Source organism: Schistocerca cancellata, chromosome 6 (genome assembly GCF_023864275.1).
Source record: "Schistocerca cancellata isolate TAMUIC-IGC-003103 chromosome 6, iqSchCanc2.1, whole genome shotgun sequence".
Lineage (NCBI taxonomy): Eukaryota > Metazoa > Arthropoda > Insecta > Orthoptera > Acrididae > Schistocerca > Schistocerca cancellata.
This window is the reverse complement of record NC_064631.1, coordinates 39,311,826-39,328,199: the sequence shown is the minus strand read 5'-3', so window position 1 is coordinate 39,328,199 and position 16,374 is coordinate 39,311,826. Positions and strand designations below refer to the sequence as shown.

Genomic DNA, 16,374 nt, shown 5'->3' with positions numbered 1-16,374 from the left:
CCAATACGAAGTCTGGGCGCGCAGCAACCGCACAAGAGGTCCCAAGATCTGGTCACGATACCTGACACCAGCTAAACCTTGCCTATTCACCATACAGTTTCTTGAAGAGGTGTTCATGTGGTCAACATAATCCCTGCCCACAACATTAGGGCTCCTTCTCACTATAATCCTTGAGTCTCGAAATCGTGTTCCACGTTCCCTCCAGATGGGAATCCAGCGAAAATCACTCTCCAGACCAAATCGGGACTAATCTGTGAAAAGAACATTGGCCCACTCTTCGACGGCCCAGATGTCATGTTGACGACTCCACTCTAGACGTTCGCTTCTGTGAAGACGCATCAGAGGTACACATACAGCAGGTCTCCGTCAATAAACGCCACTCTGCCGAAGCCCTTAGATCCACATAACGGTCCTCTCTTTCTGATATCACACGTGGTTGGGGGTAATGTTTCGGTGTCTACAAATTGTTGCCACATCCGAGAAACACCAGAACGATTCGCATTAAGCCATCGGACCACATCAGTTTGCGACTGTCCTGCTTCCATTCTTCTTGTGCCCCTCCACCGCGTAGAGTCTGGTAGGTGTCTTCTTTGTGCAATACTGCACCGCCGGTGACTGTATACACAGTAATTGTGGCTGTGGACTACTCGGCAAATACTACCCAGTTTGATAGGTGCCCTGACGTCATCGATGGTGTGGCTGTCCGTTGACCGGAATGCCGTTTTCCGTGCAGAAGACGACTGTACGGACGTCTGTTGACAGTTTGTACGATTATACGGTGAATTAGACACAAGCGGTTCGTTGCTCTAACTTTGGACACCAGTGTATGACAGTCAAACACTCGGTACATAAGAAACTGTCGTTTTAAATGTTTCAAATTTGTTGTTTGTTCTGCACGTGTACGAAGTTACGAACACTTCTGACTGATGGCAACACCACGGAAAGCCGTCGGAAAGGGCGTTTACGCAAGACATTCATTACAAGCAACGTGCTGTAATTGAATTTTTGGGTACGAAAATACACTCCTGGAAATGGAAAAAAGAACACATTGACACCGGTGTGTCAGACCCACAATACTTGCTCCGGACACTGCGAGAGGGCTGTACAAGCAATGATCACACGCACGGCACAGCGGACACACCAGGAACCGCGGTGTTGGCCGTCGAATGGCGCTAGCTGCGCAGCATTTGTGCACCGCCGCCGTCAGTGTCAGCCAGTTTGCCGTGGCATACGGAGCTCCATCGCAGTCTTTAACACTGGTAGCATGCCGCGACAGCGTGGACGTGAACCGTATGTGCAGTTGACGGACTTTGAGCGAGGGCGTATAGTGGGCATGCGGGAGGCCGGGTGGACGTACCGCCGAATTGCTCAACACGTGGGGCGTGAGGTCTCCACAGTACATCGATGTTGTCGCCAGTGGTCGGCGGAAGGTGCACGTGCCCGTCGACCTGGGACCGGACCGCAGCGACGCACGGATGCACGCCAAGACCGTAGAATCCTACGCAGTGCCGTAGGGGACCGCACCGCCACTTCCCAGCAAATTAGGGACACTGTTGCTCCTGGGGTATCGGCGAGGACCATTCGCAACCGTCTCCATGAAGCTGGGCTACGGTCCCGCACACCGTTAGGCCGTCTTCCGCTCACGCCACAACATCGTGCAGCCCGCCTCTAGTGGTGTCGCGACAGGCGTGAATGGAGGGACGAATGGAGACGTGTCGTCTTCAGCGATGAGAGTCGCTTCTGCCTTGGTGCCAATGATGGTCGTATGCGTGTTTGGCGCCGTGCAGGTGAGCGCCACAATCAGGACTGCATACGACCGAGGCACACAGGGCCAACACCCGGCATCATGGTGTGGGGAGCGATCTCCTACACTGGCCGTACACCACTGGTGATCGTCGAGGGGACACTGAATAGTGCACGGTACATCCAAACCGTCATCGAACCCATCGTTCTACCATTCCTAGACCGGCAAGGGAAGTTGCTGTTCCAACAGGACAATGCACGTCCGCATGTATCCCGTGCCACCCAACGTGCTCTAGAAGATGTAAGTCAACTACCCTGGTCAGCAAGATCTCCGGATCTGTCCCCCATTGAGCATGTTTGGGAATGGATGAAGCGTCGTCTCACGCGGTCTGCACGTCTAGCACGAACGCTGGTCCAACTGAGGCGCCAGGTGGAAATGGCATGGCAAGCCGTTCCACAGGACTACATCCAGCATCTCTACGATCGTCTCCATGGGAGAATAGCAGCCTGCATTGCTGCGAAAGGTGGATATACACGGTACTAGTGCCGACATTGTGCATGCTCTGTTGCCTGTGTTTATGTGCCTCTGGTTCTGTCAGTGTGATCATGTGATGTATCTGACCCCAGGAATGTGTCAATAAAGTTTCCCCTTCCTGGGACAATGAATTCACGGTGTTCTTATTTCAATTTCCAGGAGTGTAGAAAAATGGTGAACATCCACAAACATTTGTATGCCATTTCCTGAATGATGATGTAAAAATGATGAGGATAACACACACTCAGACCACGAGCGGAAAAAATCCCCGACTTGGCCGGGAATTGAACCGGGACCACGTGATCCAGGAGCACGTGATCCAACTAGACCACGAGCTGCGGACTCGCATGCGAATGCCCCACAAATATGGATATTGCACGATTGGGCCAGGCTGCCAAATGGAGACCCACATGGTGTCACTGTCAAGCTATACTCCGTGCTGATAGCTCATTGGCACTCGAGTTCGCTTGTCCTTCTCAGTGGTCACTCAATATCTGACGTTTTTCAAACCATTTATATGCTCCTCCACACCTGGAAAAACAACACAAATGCACTCTGGCGGCCGTTCTACTTGTTACAGACAAATGCAAACCTAATCACTAACATACCCGCCAGTGGCGTCATAGATGTATGAAGTTACACTGACATCCAACAATTTCTTCTAGGTGCTTCACATTTCTATTGTGAGATAGTGTACGCACTACTCGTACAGGGCGCTTTCATTGCATGGAGAAACCTTCTCTCGACAATCCGCAGCAATGTAGTTTTATAAAAAGAAACAGAAAACAAAATTTTCTGGTGACATCGGATGCCGTCCCGCATTCTTACTTCAGCTAACTTTATTTCATTTCCACTTTAATATCTTATTTATAATGTTCCAGGACATCCATTCGTTACTCATTCTCGTTCGTGACAAAATACACCTCTTTTTCCTTTTCTTGCTCCTTTCTCCCTGATAAGCACAGGGTCGGCATGCTTAGGAAGAGATGGTTAATTCCAGATGTGGTGGGATGCTCTTCCTGTGGTCACCCTGTTGATGCCCAGGACAGAATACGTGTATTCCGACTGCCTGCGTGTAGTGTTATTCATGCGAAAGAGTGCAAACGTTTTCTAACTGTTTTCGAATCGTGCAACAGAGATGGGACTTGGTTACCAACCCGGTATTCACGTAGTGAGATGTGGAAAACCGCCTAAAAATCACATCCTGGCTGCCCGGCACACCGAACCTCGTCGTCCGCTGAGAGGATTTAGCCTGGGATCGGCGCACTTCCCCGCCCCAGAAGCAGCGCTTTTAACACACACGGCTATCCAGGCGAGTCGCGACGACATACACCGCAGGAAAGTAAAAAAAATAACGTTGCATTTGATTATAAGACTTGTTATACCATGTTACGACTATGTATTCCCTGTGAACTATCCGCTATAAATAGTACTAAGAATGTAATTAACTTTTTATTTTGCATCAGATACCTTTAAAAGTTTGTCACGGATTCTAATGGAAATTGTAGCGGTACGTCACAATGCCGACACTTAACTTATCATTGCTGAGCTGACGATGGTCTCTGCGCTGCGCTGAAATAAAGAAATGTCTGATACTTTTGGCGTGTAGGATCTTCTCCGAGCGCTCTGCCAAATGATGAATGTTGTTTTTCATTCATAATATCAAAATGAAAAATTCTCCTATCATAGCACAAAAAAGGCGAATATGTGCTACGCAGCGTTCGGGATACAGAAGTAGGGAACTAACTTTTCGACTTACCTGACAACTTCAAAGACATTATATCTTGACATATTCGTGCTTTTTGATTTGTTACGTTGGTATCGGTGTAAGTAGTAGGATTAACTCGTAAAAAAAAAACGCGAATATGTCAAGATTTTGTGATTTAAATGTCTCTGGAGCTGCCAGATTCTGCACAGGACATGTTCGCAGAAAAGTGTTTTTTGAACGTAAAATCTGAATGAAAGCGAGTTTTCAATTATATCGTTAGAATGCATTTTTTATTTATTCGATTCGCTATAAACCGTTTCCGTGCATTCACTTCAGGCAACCTACATTTAGCTCGACTTCAAAACTTTGTGTCTCGAAAACGGATTAAGATTATAGGATTAAAAAATTTTGTTTTGACTTCATCCATTTATTTACCTTTGTGCAAAGTTCTTATATGTTTAAATTCTGGAAATGTCGCGCTCCAAGAACCGGCTACGAAACGTGTTTTTTGGATGTAAAATCCAAACGAAACAAGGGTTTTTCAGACAGTTAAAATTTATCTTAGACCAAGGTCCGATACACCTGTGGACAAAATTTGAATCACGAGTCGAGTCTCGCTTTAGTCTGGATTTATTTAAGGGTGACTGTTTTTGCACGTGGAATCAGAATGACGGTGACAGTTTTTGCAGGTAAAATGCGAACTGTGCACATACAAATGCTCCCATTAGCTGAGCACTGATTTAACCCCAATTAATATCTTTTGCGAAAGGAATTAATCGATTCGCACATTCTTCCAGAGCGGCAGTTTCGGTTCGTCGTTCAAAACTTGCATAATATACTGTGACATAGCTACAGTAAGACAGATGTTCGAATGGCTATACAAATGGTCTCTGGTCGGGGTTAAACAAAAAACTTTCTACCCCACATTCCTAGCGCAATTAGGAACCGAGCATCAAGACACCTCAAATCGTGATTCCGCGCTCGATCTCCTCAGACATATAAGTTACAGCGTTTCCGCGATTTCTGTTTAATTGTACAATATTTGTTCGTTACTGACTGGACTCAGACAGACATAACAAAAACTGCGAAGACCTAAACAAAGATGAACTGTGATGGGCAGTGCCGCCACAGTATTTATATACTTATAAGAATGAAGATATTTCGTAACACTGTTTGAATTCATAGTTCATTAGACCCTCAGTTAAAAGTTATCATGTTAAAAAACTTTGAGTAAAACATTATTTTTGCGAAAAGATGAAAGGTATTTTACATAGCAAAAATACTTAAAAAGTAATATTTTATACAAATTTTAGGAAATACGTTTTTTAAGCAAATCCAAACAACAATAAGTTTCGTACTAATTACAAAATTATTTAGACTGTTAACATTTTCGCAAGATCTCGTGTAGGAATTGTACATTTTAGTTTGACTGTTTCCTTATTGCATTGTGGAACATACTATAAAACATTAATTTTAAGCGACATTAGCTGTGCTGTAAGATAAAATAATCAGTCCGCAGCTCGTGGTCTCGCGGTCGCGTTCCCACTTCCCGAGCACGGGGTCCCGGATTCGATTCCCGGTGGGGTCAGGGCTTTTCGCTTGCCTCGAGATGACTGGGTGTTTGTGTTGTCCTCATCATTCCATCGTCATTCATGAAAATGGCGAGTTTGGACTGAGTAAAGGTAGGAAATTTGTACGGGCGCTGATAACCGCGCAGTTGAGCGCCCCACAAACCAAACATCATCATCGAAATAATCATATTTTTGATTTCAGTGACACATTTCTACACGCTTAAATAACTTATGACAAAAATGTTGACCGTGGTTGTAAAACATACCCATTTTCGCAGTCTGGTATCGAGTACTTCAGTAGTGAAGTGTGTCGAATGGCGAAGTAAAGCACTCTCTGTCTGATACCTCTTCAGTGTCGTACATTAGTCCACGTTTTGCAGCCATAACTGTTGAATGACGGTAGCTGCAGAGAGGACAGTGAAGCAGTAAGTAGATGGCTGGCTTTTGTTTCGCAGGACGAGTGGGAGAAGGAGCTGGAGAGGCTGACGAACAGGTTCGAGCGCGAGCTGCAGACGAAGAAGAAGCGGCCCGACGAGCAGAAGGTGCTGACGCTGCGCCACCAGCAGGAGCGCGAGGACCTCGAGAAGAACATGACGCTGCGCCGCGACAAGAAGAAGGAGTCCCTCACCAGGAAGCTGCTCGAGCACGAGAGGTACGGCTGCCCACCACACCCAGCTACCACATATGTGACCACATTAAGTGGCTGCTGCAAGTTTATGCCCCGACGACGATTAATTTATTTTGAGGAATGGGGTAGGGTAGGGTAGGGTGGGGTAGGGTAGGGTAGGGTAGGGTAGGGTAGGGGAAGGGAGGGGAGGGGAGGGGATGGGATGGGAGGGAACGGAGGTGGCTGGTCTGCTTTGTCCCCTTCAGTCGTTCCTTGTGCTCACCGTTTTTTGTCACCTCTGCTTCGTTGCCATTGTCTGTTGTAGATTTCTCTTCGCTTTGTCACGGTCCACTCCCACAAGAGGTTTGAGTCCTCTGTCGGGCGTGGGTGTGTGTGTTGTTCTTATCATAAGTTAGTTTAAGTAGTGTGCAAGTCTAGGGACTGATGACCTTAGGAATTCACACACATTTGGACATTTTTGTTGTGCTGATGGTCTTCAGTCCGTAGGCTGGTTTGCTGCAGTTTTTCGTGCTAGTCTATCCTGTGCAAGCCTCTTCATCTCTGCATAGCCACTGTAACTTATACAAACCTACGTGCTATCTGTGGCAATGCAGAGATGGGAATAGCGCATTCCTTCTACACTGTGCAATCACATTAACGTGACCACCTGTCAAAAGCCTGAGTAACCATCTTTTGCAGCGTAGGCCGCTGCGAGATGTGCAGTAAGACATTCAGTGAGGCTCTGGAAGGTACCGAAAGGGATGTGGAGCCATGCCGAATCTGCTGCCGTGGCCAGCTGCACTAGATTTTTAGTTTAAGGATCCATGGTGCGAAGAACCCGATCGAGGTGATGCGGCAGATTCTCGGTTGGGTGTAAATCCGAAGACTCTGGTGTCTAGGGCAGTGAGGTAAACCCATCCTGGTGCTCTTGGAACCATGCTCGTACACTGAAAGCTGCGTCACACATTTCGCTTGTAGAGTCTTGTACCACAAGGAAGCATGGGAGAGGATGTTGTTATGGGTAGCCGGCATCCTCCTTCTGCAACATAAATGCACACGTGGATTAGCACGGTTCTTTATTTACATGAAGTGGATCATTTACTTAACTTGAATAGAGTCCATGTTTTGTGGCGCAAGCTCGTCAGAAATAGTCCTCTTGCAGACTGATGTAATGTCAATATCAGTAATCTTACTACTGCAAACTTTAGTTTCTCGCTGCTAGTAAAATACAATTCTGGGTGAGGTAAACTAGTCCCACTATAGTCATTAATCTGGTCGCTATGTACTGTTGTAGCCTGTGATGAACTAAACCCGCACCGTGACAGAGCTGATAGATGCCAACTGGATGATTGAGTGAGGCCCTCCGCTCAGTGGCAGCGGGCTAAATACATGCTGCGGAGAGCTCGTAGGCAGCGTGTTTCTTGTGGGTGTGTCTCTGGCCTCTTCGTGATAGGCGCGCTTGATCCAGAGTGTACTAACCGATCTTCGCCGACCAGTGTGCTGGTGATAGCTTATGCCAGCACAGCATTGTCCTGCTGATAGATGTACCAAGGAAAAACAAACTGCGTGTAGTGGTGTACATGGCCTCCAACTATAGATGCATAGTTGTGTTGAACCATTAGGCCTTTCAGGATGACGAGATCTCCCAAGGAATACCATGAAAACATTCCCCAGACCATAACTCTCCCTCCTCCGGCCTTGACGCTTCCAATGACCCAAAGGACATCTCTCTCATAAAACGTGATTCATCTCAGTGGACGTCCACATGCGGTACTGACATGAGAATTCCAGTCTTTGTCACTGATGAACAGCAGTCAGCCTATGTGCAGCAACGTTCACTGGACGGTCGTTGATGATACACTGCTGGTAGCCCTTTGGTTCATTTGGGTGATCAATCCCTCAACAGTTGCAGGTCTGTCCACCTGTACACACTTCCATAGCAGTTCACCCCTCTCATCTATGGCCCATCGTGCACCACAGTTGCCCAGTTGCCACAACACCGATTTTAGTCTGTGCCATTTTTCCATACATGGTTACTTCAACCTCTGTTTTTTTGTGGATTTTTCCTATTGTCTTCATTTGTTTGTGCATGGCAATTAACAAGTGTGTAATCTTGTTTTTGCATTTAACTGAAAGGAAATATACTCTCTCTGAGGTGAATTTACATTCTGTAGCATTTTCTATTATGCTTTTATGAACATGGAAAGACGTACCCAATAATGGCATCTGATTCATAATTTTGACTGGTAATTTGCCTTCGAAGATACTGTAGTTAAAGGTATCAACATTTTCATCTAGGAACTTTGTTTCTTGAGCTGCTAAAATTTCAGTTTTGTTTTTCCTCTAAAAGTATTTCTAGTTCTTTTTGTTTACCAGCCTTGATTATAGAATTTACGTTTAAAATGCCTAGAAAGAATTTCTTTTTGAATTTTTTTTCTAAAGAATTCCAAGGTTGCTACGATTCAACCTTCTGATTGCAGTTGTTGGGACTCCCTAGAATCCTTGGTCCAAAGGCGTTGCGTGATGCAGTGGTGGATTTCTGTCTCAAGTTACCCTCTGGGGCAGTGCATTCATTTTGCGGACTTTTCATATTTTAATTCCAATTGTATTACTTGTATTTCATTCAAAGTAAGGAATTCAATTCCAATATAAGATCGGATTGTTAGTCCGAAACTTGATTTTTTTGTTCGCAGTTGCCTCCGCTAGGCTCTTCCGCTCTCTCCGCCGCTGAGAATTCAATCAAACTTCCTATTGCGCCTTCGATACTGTTGGCCGGGTTTCAGCTGTAACCCTAGTCAGGGGCCCCTCACAGGGTACTATCATCCGGAGCCAGATGGACCCAGGTTTTATAACGATGTTGCTACTCCTGCCCCTCCTCCTTCTCCGTCACTTGGGAGGCCGGACCCCGGGCTTGAGACCGGTAATGGCGGAGATCTTTATGCACCTTTATAATTCAGTTAATTATTTTATAATTAGGGCAACAGATGTTAAAATCGGGCGTACAGATTTTGCGATCGTAATTGGAGGATTGGCAGGATCATTACTTTACGTTTAAATTTTTGTCCCTCTATGAAGAGAAACACGCTGTTATCTATTTTTTCCTTACGTCTATCCGAGATTTCCTGTTATACCTTCTTGATATCTATCAGCCCGGTAAAAACTTCTCGGTTTTCTCGGCGTAATTTCTATTTTGTATTACGACCGCCGTGGCGCCCTCAGTTACCTTAGTTGTGGTGACCTTTTGTGATTCTAGTTTATATTAAGAACTTGGCGCTGCTTTCTGTTCCCGCGAGTTGGGTGCAGTCCTCTTGCGATTGAGTTCCTTACTTTAACTGCTGTGTTGGTTTGTTCGTATTTACTCATTTCGCGACATCTCACACTAGTTTCACTTAGCGCCAGTAATTTTTTGTTGTAATAGTCACTTGTGGAATTCAGGTTACATTGGAGCTGTGTATTTAAAAGATTTTTCTCTTCCCATGTCAATTCTATCGTAGTTAAATTTACAACCCTATCATGGAATTAATGCAGCTTTTAGTATGTCACTTCCTTTTCAACATTCTAGTTTACATCCAAATTAAATAGTTTCTTATGGTGTCTGTTTCTAATTACTTCCTGTTCCCCATTTATTTCGGTTTCGATCTCTCTTCTAGGTTCGTAAACTGTAGTGTCAGTAAAAAGTTGCCTAGCAGAACATGAAGATTAGAGGTGTCCCTGTTAAACTTATCTTTCAGTTTTGAGGCACGACGGATAATTAAAAATCTGTTTCCGATTTTTTCAAAGGACATTGTCAATTTTTACAAATTATAAAGTAACTTGTAATTTTTAGTATCCGTTATCATTTTCGAAACCTATTTTTTTTTTAAATCTGGAGATTTATATATGTAATAAGGTATGTTTTACGTTGAAACATTTGTTTCTTTGTGAAAAGGTGTTCATAAAACATGACAGAAATTACGTCGAGTAAACTGAAACTTTTTACCGGAACAATACAGGTAAAGAAACATCAGACCATGAAATTTCAGACAGGCGTAAGGAAAGCAATAGGTAAAACTATGTTTGTCTTCTCAGAGGAACAAAAGTTTAAACGTAAAACATGGAGGGTGGCAATTATTGAACTATATGAAATAAAACCGTTATGATTTCTGAACGGTTTGCATTAGGACTTCAAACTGCTTGGTTAGCCGCGGGGCATGATGGGAATTGGTATGGTTCGGTTTAGCGACGAAGTCCACTTTGATCTCGATGAGTTCGTCAATAAGCAAAATTGGCGCATTTGGGGGACTGAGAATCCGCATTTCGCGATCGAGAAGTGTCTTCACTCTCACACGGTGACTGTTTGATGTGAAGTGTCCTGTCACGGAGTAATCGGTGCGACATTCCTTGATGGCACGTTGACTACCGAACGGCAGGTCTGTGATTGTTGCAACTGTTGTACGGGCAGTGTGGGGCCTTACATTGTCATGTTGTAAAAGGACGTCTGCTGACAGCAATCCATGTCGCTTTCATTTGATTGCAGGCCGCAGATGATTTTTTAGGAGATCTGTGTATGATTCACTGGTGACAGTGGTCCCTCTAGGCATGTAATGCTCCAAAATGACGCCTTTTTCGTCCCAAAAGAGAGTCATCATAACCTTCCCTGCTGATGGTTTTGGAAGATGATTTCATCCGCATCATCCAAAGTGACCCTGATTTCGACCAGATGTGGTTCATGCAACCCATCGAAGAAGGAGAGTGTTTGATGTCCTAGAGGAGTACTTTGCGGAGCGCATAACGGCCACTGGTATGGGCGTCGGTTGGCAGCCATGTTCTCCGAATCTGAACACATGCGACTTCTTTTTATGGAGCGATATTAAAGACAAGGTGTATAGCAATAACCGCTAAACCATTGCTGAGCTGAAAACAGCCGTTCAGAATCGATGTTCCGACACCTCAGCGGGTCATGCAGGATTTCTCTGTTCGTCTGCGCCACGCCATCTCCATGGCAGGCATATCGAACACGTCATAACCTAAATCCGAATATCTGTAGTGACGTTTACATGTTGAATAACTAATGTAGGTTTTATCATATATATATAGTACTGACCATTCAAATTGCTACACCACGAAGATGGCGTGCTACAGACGCGAAATTTAACCGACAGGAAGAAGATGCTGTGATATGCAAATGATTAGCTTTTCAGAGCATTCACACAAGGTTGGCGCCGGTGGCGACACCTACAGCATGCTGACATGAGGAAAGTTTCCAAGCGATTTCTCATACACAAACAGCAGTTGACCGGCGTTGCCTGGTGAAACGTTGTTGTGGTGCCTAATGTAAGGAGGAGAAATGCGTACCATCACGTTTCCGACTTTGATAAAGGTCGGATTGCAGCCTATCGCGATTGCGGTTTATCGTATCGCGACATTGCTGCTCGGGTTGGTCGAGATCCAATGACTGTTAGCAGACTATGGAATCGGTGGGTTCAGGAGGGTAATACGGAACGCCATGCTGGAACCCAACGACCTCGTATCACAGGCATCTTATCCGCATGGCTGTAACGGATCGTGCAGCCACGTCTCGATCCCTGAGTCAACAGATGGGGACGTTTGCAAGACAACAACCATCTGCACCAACAGTTCGACGACGTTTGAAGCAGCATGGACTATCACCTCGGAGACCATTGCTGTGGATACCCTTGATGCTGCATCACAGACAGGAGCGTCTGCGATTGTGTACTCAACGACGAACTTTGGTGCACTAATGGCAAAACTTCATTTTTTTCCGGATGAATCCAGGTTCTGTTTACAGCACCATGATGGTCGCATCCGTGTTTGGCGACATCGCGGTGAACGCACATTGGAAGCGTGTATTCGTCATCGCCATAGTGGCGTGTCAACCGTCGTGATGGTATGGGTGCCATTGGTTACACGTCTCGGTCACCTCTTGTTCGCATTGACGGCACTTTGAACAGTGGACGTTACATTTCAGATGTGTTACGACCTGTTGCTCTACCCTTCATTAGATCCCTGCGAAACCCTACATTTCAGCAGGATAATGCACGACCGCACGTTGCAGGTCCTGTAGGGCCTTTCTTGAGACAGAAAATGTTCGACTGCTGCCCTGGCCGTCACATTCTCCACATGTCTCGCCAACTGAAAACGTCTGGTGAATGGTGGCCGAGCAACTGGCTCGTCACAATACGCCAGTCACTACTCTTGATGAACTGTGGTTTCGTGATGAAGCTGCATGGGCAGCTGTACCTGTACACGCCATCCAAGCTCTGTTTGAGTCAATGCCCAGGTGTACCAAGGCCGTTATTACGGGCAGAGGTGGTTGTTCTGGGTACTGATTTCTCAGGATCTATGCACCCAAATTTCGTGGGAATATAATCACATGTCAGTTCTAGTACAGGGCTTTTACAAATGATTGAAGTGATTTCATAAATTCACCGTAGCTCCATTCATTGACATATGGTCACGACACACTACAGATACGTAGAAAAACTCATAAAGTTTTGTTCGGCTGAAGCCGCACTTCAGGTTTCTGCCGTCAGAGCGCTCGAGAGCGCAGTGAGACAAAATGGTGACAGGAGCCGAGAGAGCGTATGTCGTGCTTGAAATGCACTCACATCAGTCAGTCATAACAGTGCAACGACACTTCAGGACGAAGTTCAACAAAGATCCACCAACTGCTAACTCCATTCGGCGATGGTATGCGCAGTTTAAAGCTTCTGGATGCCTCTGTAAGGGGAAATCAACGGGTCGGCCTGCAGTGAGCGAAGAAACGGTTGAACGCGTGCGGGCAAGTTTCACGCGTAGCCCGCGGAAAATTGGCTCATGCCACAACTGGAGACCGACAGCGCCGACTCCATCTTTCAACAGGATGGTGCTCCACCGCACTTCCATCATGATGTACGGCATTTCTTAAACAGGAGATTGGAAAACCGATGGATCGGTCGTGGTGGAGATCATGATCAGCAATTCATGTCATGGCCTCCACGCTCTCCCGACTTAACCCCATGCGATTTCTTTCTGTGGGGTTATGTGAAAGATTCAGTGTTTAAACCTCCTCTACCAAGAAACGTGCCAGAACTGCGAGCTCGCATCAACGATGCTTGCGAACTCATTGATGGGGACGTGCTGCGCCGAGTGTGGGGGGAACTTGATTATCGGCTTGATGTCTGTCGAATCACTAAAGGGGCACATATCGAACATTTGTGAATGCCTAAAAAAACTTTTTGAGTTTTTGTATGTGTGTGCAAATCATTGTGGAAATATCTCAAATAATAAAGTTATTGTAGAGCTGTGAAATAGCTTCAATAATTTGTAATAACCCTGTATAATATATTCGTCCAATGAATACCCGTTTATCATCTGCATTTCTTCTTGGTGTAGCAATTTTAATGGCCAGTAGTGTAGTTCAATAGTTGTCACCCTGTATAAACGCTTTTGCGCCCGCTCCTTTTATATAAGTCGTGGTTGCGTCATCCTACCTTGTAACGTTATACGTCTGGCATTGTAGCCTCGCTCAGCTCGAACATAAACTGTGTGGAGACTCAGTGAGCCAGAGCTACTGCTCGGAACAGTGACATCGGCGTCATGTAGGGAAGGCAACATGGGTGGCGCACTTTCGGGATGACGTAGGCGTAGCGCTCCCTACAGGTCCGTGATTGCCGCGGGTTGCTGGGCTGGCTCGACCTCTGTTGCTCCGGCGCACCCTAACCGTCGCTGGGCGGATGCGGGTGGCGGTGTTGGGCATCGTGACGGCCTGGCCGGAGATCGACCCCCGTCACCTCGCTGCCTCTCGACCGCCTTTGCGGCAGGGGGCAGCTGCGGAGGCAGTATCACGGTGATTCACCAGTGGAGGCTGACTTGTGGGATGGCGGGATACGGCTTCAGCTCGGTGGGCGGCGACTTCGCCTGGTGGCATTGTAGAGGGCCACGGCCCCATCTGATTACGACGACAAATCATTATGTTCTATGACGCCCATCTGATGCACCTAATGGCTGACGACAACCTCGACTACCTCTTCATACGGTCTGGCACGTGATCCCACGCTTGCAATACACTCCTCTGGCATATCATAGAATTCGTGGCAGTTATAAAGTCCATGAAACTCTTTAAAAAAATGTGTAAAAATAACGTAATAAATGATACACAATGGCGAAGAAAGTCTCTCAAAGTATTTTTAATCATGTTATTTTAAACTGCAGACCAAATTTCCATATTTCGAATGAAATGATCCGCACTGGTTGTAGAATACCTTTTATTAAAACACATGGCAGGTTTCGCATCAATCGAAGTTACGTACAAATAACAAGTAAAAATTCTACAAAGAACCGTTAGCAAAGATGCAAAAAATAAAGGAATATCGAAATAGTATTATTGAGCTGTGCTTCAAGAGTACTCACAAAGATTCTTTCTAAAAAGTCTTCGCCGAAAGGTAACAGCCTTAGAGACACTCGCCATCATTCACCACAAGCGTGAACAAATAAAATAAATGTAAATGTCATGTGACTAGGGCCTCCCGTCGGGTAGACTGTTCGTCAGGTGCAAGTCTTCCGATTTGACGCCACTTCGGTGACTTGCGCGTCGATGAGGATGAAATGATGATGATTAGGACAACACAACACCCAGTCCCCGAGCGGAGAAAATCTGCGACCCAGCCGGGAATCGAACCCGGACCCGCTTGCATGGGAGGCGAGCACGTTACCACCCAGCGAAGCAGGCGGACGAACACCACAGTGAAGTGGCACAAGTAATAAGACGTGGACGGTTTGTTTGTGCGGTGCATAACGTTATGGCGGACGGAGTGTGTCAGGACAGACATTACACCGTGTGAGGGATGTGATGTTACCAAGTCCCTCGCAGTCTACCTGCCGAGCTACTGCAGCACTGAACATCCCTCAGCCAAAAGTATGGAAAATCCTTCGTAAGCGATTAAGCATTGATATGCAGCGCCACCTTGAAAATGACAACTTCGCAAGCAAGTTAATCTTCAGAGATGAAACCTCTCTAAGGCGCTGCAGTCATGGACTGTGCGGCTGGTTCCGGTGGAGGTTCGAGTCCTCCCTCGGGCTTGGGTGTGTGTGTTTGTCCTTAGGATAATTTAATTAAAGTACTGTGTAAGCTTAGGGACTGATGACCTTAGCAGTTAAGTCCCATAAGTTTTCACACACACTTTTTTTTCCGACGAAACCTCTTCTTTCAGGGAAGTTCAGCCGATAATATATAGGCATAGAGGGTCAGATATTAAACGTGCAGCTGTCGAACACGATCGAGATTCCGTGAAAGTGAACGTGTTATGTGTACCCAACGAAAATGTCAACAGATCTTTTCATGACTTAGAGAACTGTCGGTGGTATCACCTATATCGGCATGCTGCAGTTGTGGCTCATGCCACAACTTGGAAACTGATTCGCTGAACTGGCGCTATTCGAATGTGATTATATGGAGAATATGCCGTTTGTGTTCCACCTCTACCACAGGAGCTCGGAGAGTTGCGGCACTGCATCGCAGCAGCTGTGTTTGCCGCAACACCTGGTATGCTGGGTCGAGTGTTAACAGAATCAGACTACCAATTAGATGTGTGCCGTGTGATGAACGGTAGGCACGTAGAAAATGCACAGACACTGTTAAACAAAAAAAAAAGCAGTGAGTTTGTTTTCACATACTGCATCATTTGTTATGTTGTTTCGGGCCATTTATCTGTTATTGATTTGTTTGAAATGTTTTATGGACTTTATAAATACCCTGTACTGATTCAATACGTGGGACCATGCGAAATAGATACGGCGATATGCAATTTATACAAATAAAAGTTCTGGAGAAAGGTAGGAGCACGAGAGGAGATACCGATCGTACAGCTTACCATAGGAGATAGGTTAAAATGGTTCTGAGCACTATGGAACTTAACATCTGAGGCCATCAGTCCCCTAGAACTACTTCAAGCTAACTAACCTAAGGACATCACACACATCCATACTCGAGGCAGGATTCGAATGTGCGACCGGGTTCGATTCCCGGCGGGGTCAGCGATGATGACTGAGTGTTGTGTGACGTCCTTAGGTTGGTTAGGTTTAAGTAGTTCTAAGTTCTATGGGACTGATGACCATAGATGTTAAGTCCCATACTGCTCAGAGTCATTTGAACCATTTTTGTAGCAGTCGCTCGGTTCCGGACTGAAGCGCCTAGAACCGCTCGCTCACCGCGGCCGGCGATAGGTTAGAG

The 16,374-nt window shown here is 46.0% G+C and overlaps 1 protein-coding gene across 1 annotated transcript in view; it reads left to right on the top strand.

The window, feature by feature from the left end:
• The window catches only part of LOC126191197 (hillarin), a 618,826-nt gene that overhangs the window by 527,648 nt on the left and 74,804 nt on the right, over positions 1-16,374 (top strand). Inside the window, exon 4 of the mRNA XM_049931992.1 lies at positions 6,013-6,209. Within this exon, the coding sequence (XP_049787949.1) occupies positions 6,013-6,209 (197 nt within the window). The remainder of the gene's footprint in view (positions 1-6,012; positions 6,210-16,374) is intronic.